Genomic DNA, 26,535 nt, shown 5'->3' with positions numbered 1-26,535 from the left:
CCGTATAATTATCGCGCTTGAAAAGTGCAGCTGTTTGCTTTTTGGGAGCTGGGAAACAGCCACCCGCCCGCCCGCCCACCCTCTCTCCCTCCCCCCCACAAAGGACTTTCCCGGGCTCCCACCTTCTGTTGCTCGACTCTGCCTGCAAAATTAATGCACATTAAAAATAGACACTTTGTGTGCTTTTTTAACAAAGCGAAAGGGATGGGGAAGAGGTGTAGCTGCAGCAGGAACATTTATTCTAAGCTGACAACAACCAAGAGCCTCTTTGCTTTTGGGGGTTTAAGGGTTGCCTATGTTTGGCAAGGGGGTTGCCCGTTTGTTTTTTGCATCTTCTTTGGAGCATGTGTTTTACGTGTTGTTTGGGCAATTTTGAGCATCACCAGTTTTGCTTCCAAATATTAAACGGGTGTTACGTGGTACCCACACTGATCTTTTTTAGATTTCCAAATGTCTCTCTAGGATGGCCATCTGTTAGGAGTTATTCTGCTGCGATACCCACATGGCAGTGGCCGGGTTACCCGTAGGGTGCCTTCCAAATTTACGGTTCTGCACTCCTATGACCTTTAAGGCTACATTTTGCACAGTAGCTTATTGCATTTCCCTACTGATTTCTGCATTTTATTTGAGCTTTCACGCAACGGGAAAGCCGCTTCTGAGAATCCGGTGGAGGCTGAGCCCTAATGTACGTGTTAACAGCTTCCAGAAATAACCCAGCGTCCGTGGTTGTGCCACGTGACACCCTCTGGTGTGAACGAACTTTAGCAAGGCATGCTGGTGCATAAAGTCAAAATGGCAGTGTTCCCCACATCAGACCAGGTTGTTGTTGTTGTTGAGTCGTTTAGTCGTGTCCGACTCTTCGTGACCCCTTGAACCAGAGCACACCAGGCACTCCTGTTTTCCACTGCCTCCCGCAGTTTGGTCAGATTCATGTTGGTGGCTTCGAGAACACTGTCCAACCGTCTCTTCCTCTGTCGTCCCCTTCTCCTTGTCTTTCCCAACATCAGGGTCTTTTCCAGGGAGTCTTCTCTTCTCATGAGGTGGCCAAAGTATTGGAGCCTCAGCTTCAGGATCTGTCCTTCCAGTGAGCACTCAGGGCTGATTTCCTTCAGAATGGATAGGTTTGCTCTTCTTGCAGTCCATGGGACTCTCAAGAGTCTCCTCCAGCACCATAATTCAAAAGCATCAATTCTTCGGCGATCAGCCTTCTTTATGGTCCAGCTCTCACTTCCATACATCACTACTGGGAAAACCATAGCTTTAACTATACGGACCTTTGTCGGCAAGGTGATGTCTCTGCTTTTTAAGATGCTGTCTAGGTTTGTCATCGCTTTTCTCCCAAGAAGCAGGCGTCTTTTAATTTAGTGACTGCTGTCACCATCTGCAGTGATCATGGAGCCAGACCAGGACCTGGGTTCAAATCCCTCCCTCGACAACAAAGCTCACTACAGTGACCTTGGGGGCCAGTTACTGCTTCTTAGCCTAACCTACCTCACAGGGTTGTTGTGAGGGTTAAACGAGGTGGTGGGGAGAACCATGTCCACTGCCTTGAGCTATACTTGAAATGTAAGGTAGAATGTACCGGTAAATGCTATAAATAAACTAACACAATGTTCCCCCTGGTCTGAACTGAACACTTAGTACAGACGGAATCTGTTCACCGAGAAGACGAGGCATCAAGCCATCAGGTTTGCCAGCAACAGAGACAAAACAATGATGTCCGGAGAGGATTGTTCTCATTACACACCTTTTATTCTTGCGTTTAGAAAACAGAGTGGGTGTTGGGAGAGGGAGAGGCACAAGCAACTGGCACATTTTCGAGGCAAGGGATTCACTCTGCAATCCGACAGAAAGGCAACCCTCCCCCTCCCTATCTTGGATATATATATTTTAAAAAATCAAAGGCACACATTCTCTTCATCTGGCTGAAACAGCTTTTTCACCAGGTCCCAGTGGGACAAACAGTGGGTGATCTTTTCCCGCAGCTGCATGAATTTTCAAAATTTAGACAAATTACAAAAAATCCTGTGCAGGACAAAACTCTCCACGTGATCACCCATTCTGAGCGGGGTACATCAAAACAGGATGCTGGAGTGGGCAGGTGTAAAAAAATATTTTTATTTGGAGGCCCCTCCAGGCCTGGGATCTGAAAAAGCTGGACTTGAGAACTGTTTGATTTCAAAGAGCCACATTCCGAAATTCAGCACTAGAGGCAGATACTTTTGGGGGGGGGGGGGAATTCTCTCCAGATTAAAAATGGGAAGGCACCAAGTTAGTTTTCTAGATTCCCAAGTGGGAGAAACTCCACTGTAATATCAAGTACGGCCGCTAGAGGGTGATAGAGCTACATGTTCAAGGAACTCTGTTCTAGGAATACTTGGCGACAGTCTTATCATTCAAGTCACGATATATATAGACAGAGAGAACCAGCTGTCTTTCTGCTCTTTTATTCCTTCAAAATGCATGCATAGAAATTGCATATGTATTGCAAGTATAGAGCTTAGGGGGGGAGAGTCTGCATGGCACTCTAGCCTCCATGCGATTTGCAAAAAAGGAAAAAGGGGGGGGGAGGGTACATTGTTTTTAAACTGCCAAGAAGACTTTGGCTGTGGTTGCACAAAGCCAACATTTCGCAGTTGCCCTTGGGCAGAATCATACCAGCTGTCTCTTGGTTTTATTTTATTTTAATAAACTGCAAAACTCTATAACTGGCGTTCCTTAAATAGTTTTGAGTAGACTTCCGCTATTACTGACCTATTGCTTTTAAAATTGCATCCATGCAAAGTGCTATGGGGGCTCACTCCCCGGTTTATAAATGGGGAGGGGGATTTCCTTCATTTGTGAGGTGCGTGTTGTTGTTGCCTTCACGTCAGTCTAATCTGACTCCCATCGCAACACTCCTGGCCTAACTTGCCCATAACAAACGGAGTTAAAATGGCAGTCAGCAGGAAATGCTGGATTTTTTATCCCTGCATTGTAAGATGACACCTGGGGTCCCTTCCATCTTTACAGTTGCATCATTCTCAAGGATTAGTGGGGGCGAACACCAGCCGCAATGCAGAATTCTCACATGCAACCACAGTTGTGATCTTGCCCCCCACACCCAGACACAAGTCCCCCAAGGCGAGCTGTGGCTTTGCTAGGGGTAAGAATTCCATATGCAGGCCCCCTCGGCTCCCCGGTTCCCAAAATGAAGGCCGTTGTTCCATCATGAAACTATAGTGAATTATAGAATCTGCACGGGCACCGCGATAAACCGAGCCAGCCTGGGAAAAGGAAAGCAAATACCACGGCAAACTGGAGGCTTCTTTTAAAAAGACACCCATCCACTGTTAGTAAACAAATTGGAGCGCTTAACGTTAAATCTGTATTAGCCGTTGCTTTGCTAATGGAGATTAAAAATGCAAAATAAAACAAACATCGTAAAGGGGCCCCCTGTTTTCTTGCTTTAGCAAAGGGAGTGGAAGAGAAATGGAAAAAAAGAAAAGAAAGGGATTTATTATAGACTGTCCCACATCGCAGGGAGGACTGCTAGGCAGATGTAGCATGGAACTTCTAAAAACAGTCCAGAATAGGCTCGGTGATGTCAAGGGGGGGCACGATCCCACAGGCGGGCTGGCCTTACGAATACATGGTGAGCTGCAGCCACTGCGGAAAAGAAGACGAATGTCACTCTCCACATCCTCTCCAAGTTTCTAGTCCTCATCGTCAAAGCATCTCACCAGCCCGACTCCTTCCCCATCTGCATCTCTCTGTCTCCTGCAAGCCAGTATGCTGCTCCCTATCCTGCCCCGTATCTCCCAGTCTCACCCCTAGGCTGTTCTCTGTCTCCCCCCTCCCCCCCCATCTCCTCGTTCTTTTTTTCCCTCCTTGGAAGCAGAGCTCACAACAAAACCTTTTCCTGAGCCGCACCATGGCAAGTTTTCCTCCAGCAAATCAATGGGAGGGTCAGTTCCTTCCTTCTCTTTCTGCTGGGCCCAGTAAAATAAGCCCCACCTGGACCGTGCGTTTAAAACGGTGTCCTACCACCCTGAACAGCCATGGATCCTCCCCCCAAGAATCCTGGGAACTGTAGTCCGTTAAGGGTGTTGAGCATCATTAGGAGACTCCCTCATCCTCGCACAGAGCTACAACTCCCAGAATTCCCTGGGAAGAGGGACTGACGGTTGGACCACTCTGGGAATTGTAGCTCTGTGAGGGGATGGTTTATTTATTTATTTAAATTTGTTAGTTGTTTTATCTTGCCCAAGGCAACCCATAGTGACTTACAACCAGCCAGACAATCGTCCCCACAAAAATACATTTAAACCAAGAGGAAAGAGAAATACGTTAAAACCATCCTGCCCCACAGATAGTTTAAGGCTAAAGGCCTGGTTATACAGGAAAGTTTTCAGCTGGCACTTGTAATGAAGGTGCCAAGCGAGCCTTCCTGGGTAGAGCATTCCACAAACAGGGAGCCACCACAGAAAAGGCCTGTTTTTGTGTTTCCACCCTCCAGACTGAAGGGGTCCCCTAAGGACTCACGGCGGCCATAACAAACTACAGTTCCCAGAACCCCACAGAAGGTGAAAGATTCTGACTGAACATTAGTTAGAACAGGCATCCCCAAACTTCGGCCCTCCAGATGTTTTGGACTAAAATTTCCATCTTCCCTGGCCACTGGTCCTGATAGCTAGGGATCATGGGAGTTGTAGGCCCAAACATCTGGAGGGCCGCAGTTTGGGGATGCCTGAGTTAGAACGTCCTGACGGCAAGCGCCGTTTGAGAATGGACCGGATTCCCTTGGGTGGTGATATACTCTCCTTCATTGGAGTTTTCTAAACAGAGGTTGGATGACCATCTGTCAGGGATGCTTCAGCTGAGATTCCTGCATTACAGGGGGTTGGACTAGATGACCCTCGGGGTCCCTTCCAACTCTACGATTCTGATTTGTTTTGTTTGTTTTTTATGTTGTGCACCACTTAGTGACGCTTTTTAAAAAGCGGTTTTATAAACGCTTTCAAACAAACAATGGATGCATGTGGCTCATTCCTTACCAACCCTTAACCCTTCCATCCACAAGAGATTCTTGCTGGGTTTCCACACTCATCGGATCCCTCCTGCTCAGCTCCCTCGCCCTGGAGCTTGAAATGGAACAAGAGCCAGAAGTTCTCCTTACCTCCTTCAAGCTCACACGAATTTGCCCGCTCCCATCCCTGTCCAGAGATTTGAAGGCACCTGAAAGCAGAACAGAGATCGTCACAAAAGGATGTGGCTCAGCCCAGGCCATGTCGACATTCACACAAGCGGGTGCAAAGACTCCCGTGCAAAGGCAGCCAACCTCTGGGTTGGGCCACCCGAGGCAACCCGAGCCAAATCCAGCGGTTGCTCGAGACAGCATTTTTTGGAAAGGAAACAAGTCACCCACGAGGGACCCCTCTGGCAGAACCCCTGGCGGCGGTGGCAGCGGCCGTGACTTACGAAACATGGCGTCCAGGCGCACCAAACAGCTGATGAAGTTGTCGAAGTCCATGTTCCCGTTCTCATCCGAGTATCTGCGCACGATCATGCTGTACAGCTGCTCGTTGAGCCGGAAGCCTGGCGAGGGAAGGGGGGAAATTAGAAGGCAGGAAAGAGGGAGGATCTAGTCAGAGAACAGGTTTATTATTATTATTATTATTATTATTATTATTATTATTATTACTTTTCAAGTTTATACATTTCAGTAGTTTTACAATCAATTTAACATTCCAAAGTTTTTGACTTCCTTCCCCCCCTTTCTGCGGTTCCTTAAATTTATTTTTTAATATCTTCTGCATATCCAAGTTCATTAAATTTACTCATTTAATTATCTACCTTAAATATGGTATATACTCTTATGAATTATGGTGCTGGAGGAGACTCTTGAGAGTCCCATGGACTGCAAGAAGATCAAACCTATCCATTCTGAAGGAAATCAGCCCTGAGTGCTCACTGGAAGGACAGATCCTGAAGCTGAGGCATGAGAAGACTCCCTGGAAAAGACCCTGATGCTGGGAAAGATGGAGGGCACAAGGAGAAGGGGACGACAGAGGATGAGATGGTTGGACAGTGTTCTCAAAGCCACCAACATGAGTCTGACCAAACTGCAGGAGGCAGTGGAAGACAGGAGTGCCTGGCGTGCTCTGGTCCATGGGGTCACAAAGAGTCGGACACGACTAAACGACTAAGCAACAACCACTCTTATGATCGTCCTGAAATTTGGCCACAACCTCAGAGTCACATGAGAGCAGGTAATCATGCACTTACACTGACCAGTTGACACACCTAACACAGGTAAAAACCTGGATTTGTGGTCAAAAAAATTGCGCCCTCCAGTGGACATTCAACTAACAACGGACAAACTCCAACAACAGAGGACCACTCCTCCAACAAAGAACAAACCGCCCGAGACCATGCCGCTTCTCAGGGAACCAGGCCTGCCTCGGAGATCGCAGCCAAGACCAGGCCTCTCCCCAGGGATCCCCTGCCGTCGCAAAGATCCCCCTCCGTCCACGGAACACCCCACTCCACACACACCCCACACACACCTAGGCCTTTCCACACCTCGCGGATCACGCCGCCGCCGATCTAGGCCTCTCCACAACCCCTACCCCGCCCCGCGGATCGCGCCACCGCCGATCCTGACACCCCCAGGGACCAAGCCGCCCTACTCGGCTGAACGGAGGCTCGCCTTTACAGACTAGGCCGAATGGAGATGGGGACTCGCCTGGGTGTGGGTTGGGGGCAGCATGGGATGGGATAGGTCATGGATCAGGGCAGGGTGGGGGATGAGCCACAGCAGAGATGAGCCACAGCAACGCGTGGCCTGGCCAGCTAGTATAAGATAAAAAAACAAAATAAAACCTACCTACAGCAACCGTATTTTGTGTTGCGTAGGCTCCTAGGATGTAAGTCATGGGCCCCGCCTGCTAGCCTGCTCCCTAAAATATCAATGGTTTGCTCCTTTCTATATACAGGGTGCCTACATTCTGCTATTTATCATTATTAGTTGTTTGGGTCATATATTTACACCTCTTATTATTTCAATTTATAGCAAGTTTCTAGAGACTAGATTATGAGTCTTTGTAAATTGTGTTTCTAAAAGAACTTTTATTATTGCCAAATGTCAATGGGTTTGCATTATTAAGTTTGTTACGGATAAAAAAATAATTTCAAGTTAGAGCTTAATCATTATTTCACTATTAATATGCTTCTTCTTCATTGTATTTCAGTTCAACAATTACTTTGATAAAATACATCCTTTGTGATGTGCAAATGGCTTGAGATACCTAGGAGGTCCATCAATGACCATCTAGCATATATTCAACACAAAAAACAGCGGCCATTTGTTGTTGACAAAGGACAGCTGGACATAGAAAGGGCCCCATTAACTTCAGGAGCTGAGGGCCGCATCAAACCTCAATCCGGCCCTGCTGGGAACTGTAGCTCTGTGTTTGGAATAGGGACCCTTCTAACAACTGTCAACACCTTTTTAACAAACTACAGCTCCCAGAATTCTTTGGGGGAAGCCATGACTGTTTAAAATGAACATCATAGTGCTTTAAATGTACGGTGTGGATGGTGTTTCTGGGTTACCCAATCACCTTGGCCCCTTACCTGCTGCCTCAAAGGCTCCTGGGAGTTCACTGCTGCCAATGGTCCCAGATCGATCTGTATCAAATTGCTTGTAGATACACTGGGGGGAGGCAAGAGAGCAAAATCACAGGTAAGGCAAACTGGACAGCTAAACAAAATCGTGTCCTCACCAACCCAAGACTCTTCTTGCCCCCTCTGTTAAAGAGTCGTTTCAATGGAATCTGGACTTCGTGCAAAGTAGAGGTGAATGTTCTCCACCACAAGAAACAAGCTTCGAAGCTCCACTGCAAACAGTGTTAAACTAAATAAAAAAATCCTTCCAGTAGCACCTTAGAGACCAGCTAAGTTTGTCATTGGTATGAGCTTTCGTGTGCATGCACACTTCTTCAGACATGCACACAAAAGCTCATGCCAATGACAAACTGTGTTGGACTCTTAAGGTGCTACTAGAAGGATTTTTTTTATTTTGTTTCGACTACGGCAGACCAACACAGCTAACTACCTGTAACTAGTCTTAAACTAGTTACAAAGTAGACGTTGGCAGAATACAAAATAAGACATTCCTTTTAAACAGGATTGCAGTTCCTTATTCTTTTTGGTCTTAATGCAGTGCAGTAAAATTGTCTCTCTTTTGTCCCAGAGAGAGATGCTTAACAGTGGCACCTTGGTTTGCATACGTCTTGTTTTGCATACATTTGCATACATTTGCAACCTTTTTTTGTGATAACAAAAATGTTATCACACTGTTGTACTTCTTGTTCTCTGTTTTGTTCTTGTTCTCATTTTGATTATGCACTTTGTGATTTTATTCAGTATTTTAAGGCTGTGAAGGGCCCTGAGCTCTTTGCATGTACAAAGTTAAATAATAATAATAATAATAAACCTTAGTGCTCAAGTTTCACTTTCAAGCTGTGAGAGATCTCTGCTGTTTTCAAGTTTCGTCATCAATCAGCACACACACTGCTTGCTGCATTTACTTACTGTTAAAACTCTCATATAATCATAGGATTGTATAGTTTGAAGGACCACAAGGGTCATCTAGTCCAACCCCCTGCAATGCAGGAATTTTGTTTTTCCCAACATGGGGCTCAAACTCACAACCCTGAGATTAAGAGTCTCCTGCTCCACTGATTGAGCTCTGCAAACTTCTCCACATAGCATTTTTAATACATTGCATCCAAACATTACATTTTGTGTATCTTTAACCCTCTCACCACAGCCCAGGGTGGATAAAAAACCCATGATTATTATAAAATAAAATAAAAAATCATATTTTTTAATTTAAATTGGATTTTTATAATTAAATGCTTTTGGAGGAAAAATATTTCTAAAGATAGTATTCTATTTAAGTTATATACAGTCCAAATATAAACAACAATTTCATAATTATCTGTCAAAGTATTTCTGATAGTATAACCAAATCAGGAACTTTTGATAGAACTGTAAAAACTACTCTGAAAATTTATTATTCAAAAAATGAAATCTTCCTCTGGTTGTAAATATTAAGGGGATGCCAGCAAGGTTGAACCTTTCTGTAAAAAAAATGATTTAAATCAAGTCTTACTGATTAGTGATTTAAATAAAATCCACCCTGTCACAGCCCCATCCCAAAATAGGAGTGTGCTAGATGCAAAAAAAATTTTACCTGCCACTTCTTGATGTTGTTCCAGAGGTACTTGAATTCCTCAAAGCCCAGTTTTCCGGTTGTGTCGCTCTACACAGGGCACAGTCAAGGAGCAAAAAGCCACAAGCACACAGATTCCCACCCCTTTTTCCCAGAAGCAGCACGAAAAGGCCTCCCTCAGGCTCCAGGCTCCTAGAATCACAGAGTTGGAAGAGACCACAAGGGCCATCCAGTCCAAACCCCCTGCCTGATCTTAAGAGCCCCGCAGAGGCCCAACGCTGCCCTGCACAGCCAGTGATGAGGTTGGCAGGCAAGCAGGGAGCTTGGGAGCCAGGGAGCAAAAGTCCTCAAGAAGCCACACAATATTATTATGCACTCTTGTTCGTAAAATACGTCAGTTTCAGAGATCTCGCAACTCAGCTGCGAGACTTACAATAGCCAGGTTTTGGAGAGCTTTGAGTGCAGATTTGCTGGCTTTTACAGCTTTGAGAACGGGCAATTAACAGGTAATCTGGCTGGGTTTCCCCAACTGCAAACGAAGGGACAATAAGAAAGCAGAGAAATTCCATGAAAGATGGGTTGTGTTTTACTACAGCGGTACCTCGGTTTTTGAGCATCTCGGAAGCTGAATGTTTCAGTTTTCAAACACCGAAAACCCGGGAGTAAATGCTTCCGTTTTCAAACACACCTCTGGAAATCAAACGGCTTCGTTGTTTTCAATTTTCTCCACTGAAATTGCAGGTTGCCTCTGCAAGATCCTTTGCCCCTCGGTTTTTTGAAGGTTTCAGAAGCTGAATGGTCTTCCGGAACGGATTACGTTTGAAAATCGAGGTACAGCTATACTTATACTCTTAGAAAAAAACATGGGCTTTTACAATGAAACGAAAAGAATGTTTAAGACAACCTTTGTTAAAAGACCAGAAGCCTTTTTTACTAGGCATTTCAGGTCAAGATTTGCCAAAAGAAAAGAGGAAAGTTTTTATGTATGCTACAACTGCGGCTAGAATACTGCTAGCCCAAAGATGGAAAAGTAATGAGATTCCAACTAAAGAAGAATGGCGAGAAAAATGGACGGAATATGTTGAAATGGCGAAGCTAACAGAAAGACTTAGAAACAAGGACAAGAGAGACACTTAAAAAGGCTGGGAACCATTGATGATGTACCTCCAGAAATGGACTTGCTAGCAGGATTTGAGAAAGTACTTACAATTAACAAAACACATACAGAATTTACACAGATGAAGTAAAAGTGATAAGAAAATAACGATATTAAATTTTTGAGATTATAATATTAAGAGATAATAAAATAAGCAGGAGAAGTTAATATGTAAGAAACCAGGAAAGGAAGTCGCGGGGGGGGGAATTCGGGGGGGATTCTTTTTTATTCAATATGTTATTGTGATGAAGATTAAAATTTAAAATTCAATAAAAACTATTTAAAAGAAGAAGAAGAACATGGGCATGGACCGGTGGCTGTTCCAGGGACCTCTGGATGGATGTTTTTGTTTTGCTTGAGAAATGTTAATGTGGAACATTGCCATTCCCAGCCCGTCCCAGAGATAGCAGGGACTCTCGTCTCCCAGAGCAAATGCTTCTGCCCTTCCCCTAAGAATGCAGAGGAAGCAAAACCCAGCTCCAGATCCCCAACTGGCCAGAGGATACATCCATGACCGCCACCATGCTACGACAAGTGTCAATCCCAAAGCCGTCCGTCTTCAAGTCTGGATCTGGAAAGGAAGAGGCAAAAGGGGGTTGAAACCAGTGCCGGAATTAGAAGCTAGAAGCACCATCAAGCTGGGTTGGGCGGGACTTTGCTGTTGGGCAAAGGGTGATAAGAGGGTTAATAGGTACTAAAATAAGAAATATGAGACACTCCCATCAGTGTTGGCATCCCACCGGCTCCCAATACCTCGCCAGTTTAGGCATGCGTTTCCCTGAATTGAACTTGAGATTTTAACTGTTTTAAATCTTTATGGTTTTTAATTGCTTGCTGTAGAGTAGACTTGAAGTGAGCAGGTTTTAATATCATTGTGTATGGATTGGTTTTGTAAAGGTAAACCGCTTGGAAGCCATTTTGGCATATGAGGATATACAATCCTAGAGAAGGAAAATGCTGATTTTTAAGTTTATTATTGATATTAATTATTTTTTTGATTTTTTCAAATAATTGCTTTTAACTGGTTTTTTACCGATAATTTCATTGTTTCATTTTTGTTTTTTCTCCAAACTGCTTTGAGTTTTGTTTTCTTACCATCAAATGGTATATACATTATATGGAATAAAACAAACAAACAAACAAATAACCCAACAATTTCCAGAGGGCCACAGATCCCCTATCCATGCCTGTTATAAGTTTCAAAATTAAAATACAGTGGTACCTTGGTTCTCAAATGCCTTGGTTCTCAAACTCCTTGGTTCCCAAACGCCAAAAACCCGGAAGTGTGTGTTCTGGTTTTTGAACGTTTTTCAGATGTCAAATGTCCGAAGCGGCTGTCGGCTACTGTTTCTGGGGCGCCTGCACCAATCAGAAGCCACGCCTTGGTTTCCGAACATTTTGGAAGTCAAACAGACTTCTGGAACGGATTAAGTTTGGCACTTTTGTTTTTGCTATTTATGTTGCGTTTTCGTTTTTTGAGGCTTTTTCAGTTAATTTGTTTTTGTGACTGTATGGAGCCCAGTTCAGCTACTGATTGATTGATTGATTGATTGTGTGACTGTGGAAATGGATAAAAGCCCCCCATCCAAACAATGACTATCATCAGTGCAGGGAAGAAGAAAAATATTTAATTTGAATTTTTATCATCTACAATACTGTCTTATTTATTTTATAATACAGTACATTGATTATTGCTTTCATTTTATGGATCCATGGTCTCCTAAGATAGTAAAATTCATGTTAAATGGCTGTTTTAGGGGTTGTTTTTAAAAGTCTGGAACGGATTAATCCATTTTGCATTACTTTCTATGGGAAAGCGCGCCTTGGTTTTGAAACGCTTTGGTTTTGGAATAGACTTCCGGAACGGATTAAGTTTGAGGTACCACTATAGGAGTTTCCGTGTTGTTAAGCTCTGCTCAATAGATTTAATCCTGGCAGATGCTTGGGACTACAACTCCCATCAGCCTCAGCGAGTACAGCTGGGTAGGCACTTGGGATAACGCTCTGGGCTATGAGCAGCCCCTCTCCCCCCGGATCTCCGAGCGCCCTCCAGTGAGGATAACTCTGGAAAAGGCATTCCCTTCTTCTCCAGGGCGCTCCAGCGAGCACAATTCAAAGTGTTGGTGTTGACCTTGAAAGCCCCAAATGGCCTCAAAGGCCCAGTATACCTGAAGGAGCATCTCCACCCCTATTGTTCTGCCCGGACACTGAGGTCCAGCTCCAAAGGCCTTCTGGCAGTTCCCTCCCAGCAAGAAGTGAAGTTACAGGGAACCAGGCAGAGGGCCTTCTCGGTGGTGGCGCCCGCCCTGTGGAACGCCCTCCCATCAGATGTCAGAGAGATAAATAACTACCTGACATTTAGAAGACATCTGAAGACAGCCCTGCTTAGGGAAGTTTTTAATGTTTGATGTTTTATGATGTTTCTAATATTCTGTTGAGAGCCCCCCAGAGTGGCTGGGGAGGCCCAGCCAGATGGGCGGCATACAAATATTATTATTATTATTATTATTATTATTATTATTATTATTATTATTCAACTTGATTTATGCACACTAGCCATCTCTCTTGACACAGCAAAAGGATGGAGGCATCGTAGTTCTAAACTACTACCCGTATATTCCGGCGTATAAGACGACTGGGCGTATAAGACGACCCCCGACTTTTCCAGTTAAAATATGGTAGAGTTTGGGGTATACTTGCCGTATAAGAAATATGACCCGGCGTATAAGACGACCCCCGACTTTTGAGAAGGTTTTCCTGGGTTAAAAAGTAGTCTTATACGCGGGAATATACAGTATTTAATTACACTATATTATTACACGAACACAGAATCAAGACGCTCATCCAGCTCTGAGAGAGAACAGGCAGAAGTGAGAAAGTATATCGCATAATACATACAGATAGGACTACCGTATATCCGGTTCTCACGCTTCCTCTCAGCCAGACTGTGTGATTTCCACTAGTCACAAAATGCAGCCTCCAAGGAGTGAAATTGCTAACGGGCGCTTCCACCCCTATAGGCCCCAAAGGAAACAAATCTTCCACTTACGCCGGGTCACCACTTTGTTAAGGATGTTCATGAGCTCTGTGGCGCTGACTTCCATGTCCTAGAACAAACAAAGAGAAAGGTGTCGGCTGCAGCGTGCAAGGAGAAGCTCAGAGCCCAGGGAAGGTTGTGTTGCATTCCCCCTTGTGAATTTTACTCAGAGGTAAAAGTCCCACCGAGTTCAGCAAGGCTTGCCCGCAAAGGAAACTGCCCTCAAAATAGCAGCACCATTGTGCTGGATGCAACTCAGTTTCCCCGCCTAGGACTCCTCTCCCCCTCATCGGCCAAACCCCAGAAGCATCAGGCTAGTCCTCAGTGTTTACAGAAAGGCCACGGGGGTGGGGGGGGGGGAAGAGAGAGAAAAACACTCACATCTCCTGCCAGCTGCACAAAGAGCTTCCGGAACTGCCGTTGTTCTTCGCTCTCATTGGCTTCGATGTTGGAAAAGTGGCTGCGAGGAGGCTGCGAGGAGAGAAACAGAGAAGCATGGAATTGGACAAGGGCCGTAGCTTGGAGGGAGACAACCTGTGTAAAACGCCCAGGACTTGAGGACTTGAGTCCTGGAGGACTTGAGAAAACCCGTGCCTGGAAAGCTTGAGAGCAGTGTAGGCCGGGGGGGGGGGGGGAACCCAGCCTGCTCAATTCTATTAAGTAAAATTCCAGGCACTGGCCAAAATCAAACTTTTGGCAGCTTCCTGAATCGGCAGCCCAGTATCCTGTCTCCAGCACAAGCAGCAATGAATGTTGCGGAGTAAGAAGAATGGAAATGAAGGACTTACCGGAGGCTCTGGGTTGTACTGAGCGGCTGCTTCACTGATGGACGGCAGGCATGGAGGAGAGAAAAGATAAATGTGATCGGTGGTAGGTCTTTCAAAGCATCGCCACAGGAATGGATGGTTCAATACAGACCTTGCCAAGCTGGACTACAATTCCCATCAGCCCCAACTGAGGTTTCCCTGGGCCTCACCCAAAAGCTATATCTTGCTCTTCCAGAATTCATAGAGGAGTTCATAGAATCATAGATTCGTAGAGTTGGAAGGGACCCCCAAGAGTCATCTAGTCCAGGGGTCAGCAAACTTTTTCAGCAGGGGGCTGGTCCACTGTCCCTCAGACCTTGTGGGGGGCCGGACTATATTTTGGGGGAAAATATGAACGAATTCCTATGCCCCACAAATAACCCAGAGATGCATTATAAATAAAAGGACACATTCTACTCATGTAAAAACATGCTGATTCCCGGACTGTCCGGGGCCGGATTTAGAAGGCGATTGGGCCGCATCCGGCCCCCGGGCCTTAGTTTGGGGCCCCTGATCTAGTCCAACCCCCTGCAATGCAGGAATCTCAGCTAAAGCATCCCTGACAGATGGCCACCCAACCTCTGCTTAAAAACCTCCAAGGAAGGAGAGCCCACCACCTCCCAAGGGAGACCATTCCCCTGTCGAACATCTCTTGCTGTCGGAAAGTTCTTCCGGATGTTGAGTCGGAATCTCCTTTCTTGTAACTCAAAGCCATGGGTTTGAGCCCTACCTTCCAGAGCAGGAGAAAATAAGCTTGCTCCATCGTCCATGGTGGTTGGGTGGCCATTTGTCGCGTATGATGTAGGGGGTTGGATTAGATGACCCCCCCCAAGGTCCCATTCAACTCTACAGTTCTATGATTCTGTGTGTGTGTGTGTGTGTGTGTGTGTTTATTTCATAAAGATTATGCACCACTTAATTGCTTTTTTAAAGCCATCAATGTGGTTTACAAAACAGCAAAATCAAGAAAAAACAACAATGATACTTTAAAACAGGCACCGCCCCCAACCTTCATCCCCCCCAGATCTTTTGGACTACAATTCCCATCATCCCTGACCACTGGTCCTGTTAGCTAGGGATCATGGGAGTTGTAGGCCAAAACATCTGGAGGGGCGCAGGTTGGGGGTGCCTGCTTTAAAACATACAAAAAGTAGAATATTAAAATAGATTTAAATTACTTAAACTTTCTACACACCTGGGTAGACTGGTCTAAACAAGGTTTTTAGTGGGCATCAAAATGCAAGGAAGAAAAGAAAACAACAGTAACATCTGTGTGTGTGTGTGTGTGTGTGTGTGTGTGTGTGTGTGTGTGTGTGCATATGCACACTTAAAACCAAGCTTCTGGCCCTCATTGTCTCAGAGAAAAGCTTGGAATAATGGGAACATTGCTCTGAGAAAGCTCAGAAGCAGAGCTGACGTGGAACCGTCGTGCCTCATGCTGTGGCATTATTTGCATACTGGATAGTTGGAAAATTCTAGGTATGATTCAGCAGGAAAAGGAAGAAACACAGTCATTCCCCTCCCAGAACTACAATTCTCAGAGAGGTTTAACGGTCAATCTCTCTCAGTGTTAAAAACTCATATATATAATCTAATCGCCAAATGGCACCTGGGTTATGGTCACCACAATGGAAAGTCTGGGCTCCTTCCCCTCCCCTCCCCTCCCCCCCCCAAAGATTATCATCATCATATATTTGCTACTTTATATTTTAAAGAACAAATCTCAAAGAAGTTGACAATGCCTTAAAACATCAAACAAGACAATCCAGAATAAAACAAATTCAAGCTTCAAAGAAAATATCTCAGATTCTTCTGAGACATTCTGCTTTCCACAGACGCCAACCTGGTATCCAGAGATCTCCTCAATTTGACCCGTGCCAGTCCTAAAACGTCCCTGGCTGATTTCTAACCCTGTTTCTTCTTCCCAGGGAACTCTGGGAATTGTAGCTCTGTGAGCAGAACAGGGGTTTCCTTACGACTCTCAGCGCCCTTAACAAACTACAATTCCCATCATTGGGGGGGGGGACCACGACTTTCTAAAGTGGTACCATGGTTCTTTAAAGGTATATGGTGAGTGTGGCCCCAAACTCCTTCTTCCACTCAAGAGCCCTTGACTTCACTCCCGAGAGTCCAAACATCAGTAGCAAAGCTATAAGTGGTACAATAATCTTATTCTTCTTTCTTCTTTGGTGCTCACTCGTAGCCAAGTAAGATTGTCTTCCATAAACACGGTTTTAACAATGGGTCCGTAAGTGACTGTGGAGGCCAATTCTGGATCCACACGTCCTTCCACAGTGGGGACATTGGTTTCGGGGGAGGGAGTTGATCACGGTGTGGATTTGCCAAGCGTGCCTTCCTCTTAGCATGCATCCTGAGTTCGAGTGTCTTCAAAGCCCATGACACCTTTGGTAAAGGCTGTTCTCCAACTGGAGCGCTTGCAGGCCAGTGTTTCCCAGTTGTCAGTGTTTATACTACATTTTTAAAGATTTGCCTTGAGACAGTCTTTAAACCTCTTTTGTTGACCACCAGCGTTACACTTTCCATTTTTAAGTTTGGAATAGAGTAGTTGCTTTGGAAGACGATCATCAGGCATCCGCACAATAATAACTGCAATCCTCAGTATGTTTCCCCTGAAAGAAGTTCCCCAAAGTTAAGTGGGGCTCACTCCCTAGGTTAGCATGTTTGGGACCGAAGCCTAACTCTTCTTCTGATAGAGAAGACCTGGGTTTCATCCCAACTGCTGGTGGGTGTTTGCTTGTTGACCCAGCTTCCTTACATGCTAGCAAACCAGTTCGACGGTAAACATGAATTAGCCTTTTGGCCATGCCAGCCCATCTCTGCAAACAGTGGAAAGAAAGATCCTCATTGGCAAAATACCATATTTTTCTGGGTATAACACACACCCACACACACCATGTATAAGACGCCCCCTATTTTGGGGGGCTCAAAATTAAGAAAATGGGGGGGGGAGACTGTCCAGAGTTGTTGAGCTTTTGGTAGGAAGATTGCGCAGAGTTGTTGAGCAAAAGCTCACCACCAGCAGCCGCCTATCGCCCGCCCAATTGCCGCTGCAACAGTAAAAAATTTAAAAAGCCTTGACGCAGCCGCCAATCACCCACAGTAAGACCACAGACAATCTCAGGCTCGCGGCAGCAACCAATCACCTGTCCCCCCTCTGCACTACCGGTGTATAAGACGACCCCGATTTTTAAACATTGATTTCACGTAAAAATACTCATCTTATATATGGGAAAATACGGTACCTCCCAGTGGAGGAGAACCCTGCCTTTCCTCAATCCAACCCCAACCCCATTTTGCTTCCAGGACTGGATAGAAGGAGAAGATGGAGCTGGAAGCCTGCACAGGTCTTCAGCAACCCAATGTTTTGGACTACAACTCCCATGGCTGTGCTAGTTGGGGCTGATGGGAGTTGTAGTCCACCTGGTGGGCAAAGGATGGCCTAACCCACCTAACCCCCAACCCAAAGGACAAGGAAGTTTTGCCCAAAGCCCAGCTCCATGAGGGATCTCCTACCCCTGAACTATGCAAGCTGGTCATTGCATGAACAACTGTTGCCCGAGATTGTTTGTTTTTCTTTTTCATCTTCCCTCCCCGTCCTGTTTGCCTTGTGTGCTGTCTATTGTTTCTTTTCTAGATTGAAAGATGGTGGGCAGGAACCATCTTAGAATCATAAAATTGTAGAGTTGGAAGACACCACCAGAATCATCTAGTGCAACGCCCTGCAAGGCAGGAATCTTTTGCCCAATGTGGCGGTCGAAAGGATAACCCTGAGATTAAGAGTCTCATGCTCTTCCGACTGAGGTATCCAATTGTCTTGTTTTGACCATCTGCATGTAAGCCACTCCGGAGCCTTTTTGCCTGAGGAGCAGGATTCAAATGCTCTAAATAAATCAATAACAAATAAATAAATAAGGAAGGTGAGCTCTGGGGCCGTGGACTTTTGGGACTCAGCCCAGCCTAACCCAGCATGCAAAAGTATGCAAAGGTTTGCCACTTAGTATAAGCCATTTGCCTTGATATTTCTTTCTCAGTCACACACACATACCGGAGATAAAGCAAAGTGACATCTGAACACACAGACCCAAATCCAAGTTGCTAAGCAATATTTAAATTCAAAATAAGAGAAAGATATTGGGGATTAAGCTGATTTGGAAATTACTCTTTTAGTTCTGGAAGCCTAATCCAAGATGTGTGCAGTGTAGCAGCTCAGGATTATGGCGAATATAACTTTGCACATGATAATAATAATAATAATAACAACAACAACAACAATTTTTTATTTATACCCCGTCCTCCCCAGCCAAATAACACCAAATACAAAACAACTGGTTAAAATACAACACAACAAGACTAAATATATCAAAATTAAATTAAAAATTAAAAATGCAGCCTCATACAAAAGGGAAAAAGAAAGGGGAAATGGGGGAGGGAATCAGGTTGGCTCCGGGCCAAATGCCAGGTGGAACAACTCTGTCTTAAAGGCCCTGCCCTGCGGAAATAAATCAGGTCCTGCAGGGCCCTGGTCTCAGGAGACAGAGCGTTCCACCAGGTCGGGGCCATTGTTGAGAAGGCCCTGGTTCTATTAGAGGCTAATCTGATTTCCTTCGGGCCCGGGACCTCTAAGGTATTACTGTTTGTGGACCTTAAGGTCCTCCGTGGGGCATACCGGGAGAGACGGTCCCATACGTACAAGGGTCCTAGGCCATAAAGGGATTTAAAGGTCAAAACCAGCATTTTAAATCTGACCCTGTACTCCACCGGGAGCCAGCGCAGCTGGAAAAGCACTGGGTGAATATGCTCCCATGGCAGGGACCCCGTGAGGAGCCTCACTGCAGCATTCTGTGCCCGCTGGAGTTTCTGGGACAGCTTCAAGGGCAGCCCTGCGTAGAGCGAATTACAGTAGTCAAGCCTGGAGGTGACCATCGCACGGATCACTGTGGCTAGGTCGGGGGCGATAAAGGTAAGGGACCAACTGCTTAATGCGACTGAGGTGAAAAAATGTCACCTTAGCTGTTGTAGTAACCTGCGCCTCCATAGAAAGGGAGGCGTCAAGGATTACACCCAAGCTCTTAACGGAAGGCAATGGTACTAATTGGGCCCCCGCAAGAGAAGGGAGTTGGTCTCTCATTCCCACGCCATCCTAACCCAGCCAGAGGACTTCTGTCTTCGAAGGATTTAGTTTCAGTCGGCTCCCACGAAATCATCCAGCCACAGCCTCCAAGCATCTGGTCAGTGTGTCCACGGCCGAGTCGGTATGGCCATCCATCAACAGACAGATATCTGTGATCAGAGTTCCTCTCTTCTTTCATATCCCTCCCCATTTTTCAGGCTGCATCTTGGCACTAAAAGCAGGTTCAGTCAGAGCTTTGACTCGGATGAATCCCTGCAGGTGGCCTTCTGCTGTCTTAGTAGCCTAAATAGTGAAATCCTCAAACACATCACGAGGGAACTGACATATTTTGATTGGTGGAATCTGCTGAAAACTGTGGCTGGATGGATCCCAGATCAATGGGCCAACAACTTTCTTGTTGCCGTGCAGGAATTTTAAATGCATGGGGTGGCAGACAAGGTATTAGGCCATAATAATTTATACCTGCATGCCTCTACAATAATTTGTCGTGTGTTAAATGCTCGGAAGAAAAACTACCACTGTCTTCCCTTTCTGGTTACCTGGTAAGCAGGCAAGTGGCTATTTACAAGCCAGTTACATAAGCAATATAATAAACTCACTAATTGCCAAAAATTCAAAGAAAAAGAAAAAGAAATAACACTGACAAAAAAAGAATGGCAGGATAAATTATTTGACTACTGTATATTGAATTGGCCAGACTGACAGAGGCAATTAGGGGTCAGTCTAAGCAAAAATTTCAAAAAGAATGGAGAACATATAGACAATACCTTAAAAAGCAGTGCCCTCAAATTAATACTTAGACTTGTTTCAATTAACTTCTGCAGGATAATTTATGGTACTTAAGTTAAAAATTGTAAAAATAAAAAAGGGGGAGGTAACAAACTATGAAGGAGACAGTTTACTAAAAATGAAAAGAGAACCATGCAGAGGATGAAAGAAGTCAACTGGAAGAAAAGAAGAACGGGAATATGGTATATGTTCACTATTTGTTTTGTGTAAGTTTAGATACATTGTTATGGCTTATTTGTATAATTTTTTAATTTGTTTTTGGTTGTGGTTTGTTGTTGTTTGTTTTATAAATGTTTGTGTATATGTTGTAAATAAACTCAATTAAAAAAGAAAAACCCTCACCTGATGGCGCTGATGACTCCTCCCAGGATTCCCATGGCTCCGCCTCCACCGCCTCCTCCACCACCTCCTCCGCCTCCACTTCCCCCTCCACCACCTAAAAACCCTCCGATGACATTGCCAATGTTGATGTTCGCTCCCCCGATCTTGATGTTGCCTCCTCCTCCGCCTCCGCCAAGGAAGTTTTTGACAAGGAACATTTTCAGAAGTGTTTTCTGTTTGGAGAGAAAGGAAAGTTTGTTTAACACACACAAACACACACACACACACAAGTGCAACTTCTGCTGTGCAAGATGCACATCGTGGTGTTACGTTGGTCACAAGAGTTGTTACGCGTAAAACACATTTCAGGTAACACCTCGTCACATTTTCTTAATGCTAAAAACCTCAAAGAAGAGAACTAAGCACGGTACAGTACATGGTGTTTTTTTACGGTACAGTACATGGTTTTTTTTAAAATCAACATAACACACCCAACCAACCTAAATCTCATTGTGTAACGCTACAGTGGTACCTCAGTTTATGAACCCAATCCGTTCCGCGCAGGCGTTTGCTCGCCGAAGACACGCTTCTGAGCACGTGCGAAGCGCCTATAGAGCACTTCTGCACACGCGCTGCGCAGATCGCTTCTGTGCATCCGAGCGCCGCGGAACCTGGATGTAAACACTTCCAGATCCGCGGTGTTCGTAAACGGAGGTAGGCGTAAACCTGGGTTCCACTGTAATCTGATTCTGTTCCCAACTCCTGTCCCTGAACTGTTTCCATTCCAATTTGAATAAGAGATACTATTTAACACTTTGTGCCCAAATTTGCTCTCCCCCACATTTCCTCTACCTCCCCATTCTCATTTTCTTTTGTTCCATGTCTGCTACATAGTAATCCTCACGGAGAGATTCTGTTGCTTTACCTGACTCTGTATAAGCTGCTCTGAGAACCCTTTTGGTTGAAGGAGAGGTTTTAAAAATCTGAATAAATTAATGGATAAATTCACACATCTCTGAGTAAGCTTCAAGAAAATAGGAAGAAAACTCCAAGCCTGACAATATAATCCTGTACCCACAGACTTGGAGAAGGTCCCATTGAAGTCAATGGAGCTCTTTCTTTCTTTCTTTCTTTCTTTCTTTCTTTCTTTCTTTCTTTCTTTCTTTCTTTCTTTCTCACATTTATAGGATTACACTGTAAAGTACAATACAAAAACTGGAAAAGATTTCTGGATGTCTGGAAGAGATTATGCAGCAGGGTGTCCTGCCATTATTTATCAATTTATAGGGTGTAACACCCACCCACTCCTAAAAAGGGGAGGGAATAACCCCCTATGTCTTTACTTCTTTTTAAAACTAAGCTATGACCCTTAATATTTAATGCACATCACTTGGGAAGACAGGCGAACCACCCTAATACGAGGGTACTGGAAGAAGCAAAGATCACCAGTGTTGAAGCAATGATTCTTCAACTTCAACTTCATTGGACTGGTCATGTTGTGCGGATGCCTGATGATCGTCTTCCAAAGCAACTACTCTATTCCGAACTTAAAAATGGAAAGCGTAATGCTGGTGGTCAACAAAAGAGGTTTAAAGACACTCTCAAGGCAAATTTTTAAAAATGTAGTACAGTATAAACACTGACAACTGGGAAACACTGGCCTGCAAGCACTCCAATTGGAGAACAGCCTTTAACAAAGGTGCCGTGGGCTTTGAAGACACTCGAACTCAGGACACAAGGGAGAAACATGCTAAGAGGAAGGCACACTTGGCAAATTCACACCGTGATCAACTCCCACCTGGAAACCAATGTCCCCACTGTGGAAGGACATGTGGATCCAGAATTGGCCTCCACAGTCACTTACGGACTCACTGTTAAGACCGTGTTTCTGGAAGACAATCTTACTCGGCTACAAGGGATCGCCAAATAATAATAATAATAATAATTTAAATTTAAAATGTCTCCATCCTGTTTCCTTTCCCAAATAATACTCAAAGAGGTTAATAGTAAAAATTCTGCCTGTACTCAAATGCTAGATATCAGCCTCGTAGAAGCTAGCGTGCCTGAGACTTGTTGGGGGGGGGTTACAAGAAGTGGGACCCCTCCTTGCAGTGGGGTGGGGGGTCAAAGGCATAGCAGGCAACCAAGGAAACTACTGGGTTGCAACCACGAATCCCTCCCTGCCACAAACCCTGTATCGAGACTATTTTAAGGCAGCACACACCCTCCTGGATGAACAGGAGGAACGAAAGAGATCAAGGGATTTAGAAAAGCTCAGGGGAAGGTCTTTAGCCACGCTTAGAAAAAACAGGCTTAACTTCATGGTCACTGTTCGAAAAGGTAATCACCACTCCCTGTACTTTTCCTGCATGTAATTTCCTACTGTCCTCAACAGGGCCGGATTTAGGTTTGATGAGGCCCTCAGCTCCTGAAGGTAATGGGGCCCTTGATATGTCCAGCTGTCCTTTGTCAACAACAAATGGTCACTGTTTTTTTGTGTTGAATACATGCAGAATGTTGGCACCCTATATATAGAAAGGAGCAAACCAGGGATATTTTAGGGAGCAGGCAGGGCCCATGACTTACATCCTAGGAGCCGACACAACACACAAACACTGTTGCTGTAGGTAGGTTTTATTTTAATTGTGTTTTTTATCTTATATTTTGGAAATGCACATCCAGGTTCTTTTTCCCTTTAATTTTTTTGGGGCCCCCCAAGAGAGTTTGGCCCTGAGCTATAGCTTGTTTAGCTTATACGTAAATCTGACACTGGTCCTCAATCCTAACCATTCCCACCTCCTAACTATGTGCGTCTGTTGTGTGTCTGTGTTCGTACGTGATTTCATGTGTGTATGTGTGAACCTGCAATTAAGGATAGCCCTGCATTTGGGTAGAAATGGGCTGGAGTCCAGAAACCTTTCTGCCATATTTGCAGAGGGTTGGACTAGCTGACTCTTGGGGATTCCCCTCCTGGCTCTACGATTCTATGAAATATTCTGGTCTTTCAGGTGCCATGGAACTCTTGGTTGAGTTTTGTTTTGTTTTGTTTTTGCATGTTCAACCTTTCCGGGGAAGGGTTATTTGCAAATCTCACACCCGAATAGTGCTAATTCTGGTTTTAAATGTTAGTGGCGAGCATCAGAGGACACAGAGAGGGACTTTGGGCGATAGGAAATGTTCCAATCCCATAAGGACAAGGAAGGGACAACGGGAAGAGAATGCAATTGACTTTCCCTGCTCTAAGCACTCATTGTCCCCACACCCTCAGACAATACTAGTTCTACTGTGTTCCTCCAAAAATAAGACACCATCTTATATGGATTTTTCCTCAAAAAAAATCCACTATGGCTTATTTTCAGGGGATGTCTTATTTATTTTTATTAAGTATGGTACAGTTCCAGGCATCCCCAAACTTTGGCCCTCCAGATGTTTTGGACTACAATTCACATCATCCCTGACCACTGGTCCTGTTAACTAGGGATAATGGGAGTTGTAGGCCAAAACATCTGGAGGGCCGCAGCTTGGGGATGCCTGCCCTACAAGGTTAAACTGCCTATCACTATGGTTTATTTTGGGGGTATGGCTTGCAGTATATTCCTTACAGTATCTGAGGGAGTGTGCATGCACACGAAAGCTCATACCAAAATAAAAACTTAGTTGGTCTTTAAGGTGCTACTGAAGAAATGTTAGTATATTCATTGAATGCTTAAAAATCCTGCTATGGCTTATTTTATGGCTACGTCTTATTTTTGGAGAAGCTGGGAATCCTGACGTCCAGCTTCCCCCAACCTAGTGCTGATGGGAATTGTAGTCCAAAACATATAGAAGATACCATGTTTGCCGGGGGGGAGGGGAGATGAATTATAGTTGGGGAAACTGCTCCAACTTCCCCGGTTACTTCATTCTCCCCAGCTAGTAATATCCATGTTTTTCTTTCCAAAGTTGCAAAAGACAACCCAGATACTCCAAGTTTCCTCTTTTTACCCCCCCTTTCCACTAGATTGTTACCCCCCCCATAAAAATAAATCACTTAAGAGCAGGACCCTCTAAGAAACATTGCTGGCGTTTGGAGAAAGGAAGGCATTTAAGAAATGTTTTTGGAGCACCAGTTTAAGAAAGCAGCTGGAAATGTCTGTTCTAACATTCCTGTCTGTATGTGTGTGTGTTTTGCAGGATCTTTGCAGGCCTAACAGCCTGGCATGTCTGTTGGGTGGAATGAAACCAGATTAAGTGTCACAGGCTCCTCCTCAGAAGGAACTCTGGGGTGTGTAGTTCTGCAGGCGCTTAGGGATCTGCTTGACAGAGCAGCCTGATTCATTGCCCTGCCTACAACTCCCAGGGTTCCCTGTGGTTACAAAAAATGGTTTTATGTTTAACTGTGGGCAGATCCATACATTCAAAGAACAGCAAAGGCGCATTTAAAGCACATGATTCCCCCCCCCCAAAGAATCCTGGGGACAATAGCTTCCCCTCACAAAGCTACCATTTGCGGCACCCAGAACCAAACTACAGTTCCCAGTATTCTTGGGGTAAAGACATGCTCTTTAAATCTGCATTGAATATGCTTCAAATGTACGGATCTTCCCTTTGTTGGGGTCCTGGGCACATTTACCTGGGAGTAGCCTAAGCTCCACTGTGCACAATAGACCTCCCCCCCAAAAGAAAAATGTTTACTGGTAATTTAAAAATGCTTTAGAATAAAAGGATGGTTTGGTGTGTGTTCCCGCTCATGACATATAACAAAAGTGGAAGATGGCCTGCCCATTTTAGCATGAGCACTGAAACCTTGAGATCTGGGCAGGGATCCAGACCACTGCAGCAGAGTAAAATGCTCCAACACAAGAGTAACCTTGTGTAGAGAGCAGCTCTCAACACAGACAACAGGGATCTGTTTACTTCACTGGATCTAATGTTTTGCAACAGTTTGTGGAGGAGTTTGCAATAATGTTGCCTAGGAGAGAGAGTGTGTGTTTGCATCCCTATCGCCAAGGAGCTGTGAGAATCGTAGAATTGTAGTGTTGGACGGAATCCCAGGGGTCATCTAGTCCAACCCCCTGCGACGCAGGGATCGCGACTAAATTGGGGCAGCTTGGAGCTGGGAAAACAAGACACAGAGAGAGGCATCCCTAGACAAAACTTCTCCAAAATATTAAATCCTGTGAGGTGAATGGACCCCTTACTAGATTATCTCGCTCCCAACACCATTTGCGTCCCATTGCAGGCCTGGAGGGAGATCCCATAAAGTTCCTGGAACTTTTATCTGGTTGAAGGGCGGTTGGGAGGCATCGTTCATGAAGCGGCCATGGATTGGATCCAAGGGGAACAGATCCCAGGAACGGATACAGGACTATAACGGGAAAAGATGGACGGGAAAGGAAAAGTATTCCCAGTGGAAAATCACCAGATACTGTATGGATCCAAGAAAAAAAAGGGGCTCTTGTTTCCAACTAAAGTCTACTCAGAAAACACCCATTAAAGTTAATGGGCCGAGGTGAGTCATGTACATTAATCCCAATGGGTCTACTCCGAGTAGGGTTTACAATGACGACAGTCCGGATTATTTAGGGTGGGCGGGTGAGAGAGACAAATCTCCTTCGAAGGAAAGGAGATGTGCGTGAAAAGGAGTTTGCGGCGGGCGGGGGGAGTAGATTACAAAACGGAAACGAATGCTGAGAGAAAGAGAGAGAGCAGTGAGGGATCTAGTGTGCGCCGGATCGTGTCCAAATGGGCTCCAGGGGATTTAGAGGGAGGGGAAATCGACAATATTTATGGCAAGAGCCCCAGAGGAGGCCCAGTAGTAGAGGAAGTAGATCCTCTCCGTAGTCCTGTGAAAGGGGGGGATCCAGATCCACCCGTGATCTCCCCAAGGGATCCACTGCCTGGAAGGGGAAAAAACCCAACTGGTGCCCAGAACCAGCCTGCAGGTCCGGATCTGTTCCCCGCTTACCTTGTGGCCGAGGCTGCTGCGGGGTCGCTTCTGGTGCAGGCGGATCTCCGGCGGGTCCGCTGCGGGATCTACCACGCCCGAGCGAGTCACCGCTGCGGAGCCACCCG

General features: G+C 45.2%; 1 protein-coding gene across 1 annotated transcript; it reads right to left on the bottom strand.

Annotated features, from left to right (window-relative positions):
• Window positions 1-1,730: 1,730 nt before the first annotated feature.
• CAPNS1 (calpain small subunit 1) lies at window positions 1,731-26,535 on the bottom strand. Its single transcript, XM_035119664.2, has 11 exons — window positions 26,429-26,535; window positions 20,503-20,714; window positions 14,202-14,235; window positions 13,795-13,884; window positions 13,426-13,483; window positions 10,883-10,947; window positions 9,242-9,310; window positions 7,618-7,696; window positions 5,461-5,577; window positions 5,159-5,217; window positions 1,731-3,648 (listed from the first exon to the last, which is right to left on the bottom strand). Exons 2-11 carry the CDS (start codon window positions 20,697-20,699, stop codon window positions 3,622-3,624), a joined length of 795 nt encoding a protein of 264 aa, XP_034975555.2. The 5' UTR covers window positions 20,700-20,714; window positions 26,429-26,535; the 3' UTR covers window positions 1,731-3,621.

This window comes from Zootoca vivipara, chromosome 6 (assembly GCF_963506605.1).
Source record: "Zootoca vivipara chromosome 6, rZooViv1.1, whole genome shotgun sequence".
Taxonomy (NCBI): Eukaryota; Metazoa; Chordata; class Lepidosauria; order Squamata; family Lacertidae; genus Zootoca; species Zootoca vivipara.
Note: the sequence above shows the minus strand (reverse complement) of the source record. Positions and strands in the feature narration are given on the sequence as shown.

Excerpts from the sequence above, each read along its gene's own strand:
- CAPNS1 (XM_035119664.2), bottom strand. The coding sequence starts at position 20,699 with ATGTTCCTTGTCAAAAACTTCCTTGGCGGAGGCGGAGGAGGAGGCAAC. Across the intron at positions 9,311-10,882 it reads GCATGGTGGCGGTCATGGAT|AGCGACACAACCGGAAAACT; the intron begins GTATCCTCTGGC and ends TGCCCTGTGTAG. Across the intron at positions 5,578-7,617 it reads AGGAGCCTTTGAGGCAGCAG|GCTTCCGGCTCAACGAGCAG; the intron begins GTAAGGGGCCAA and ends TTCCCTCGCCAG.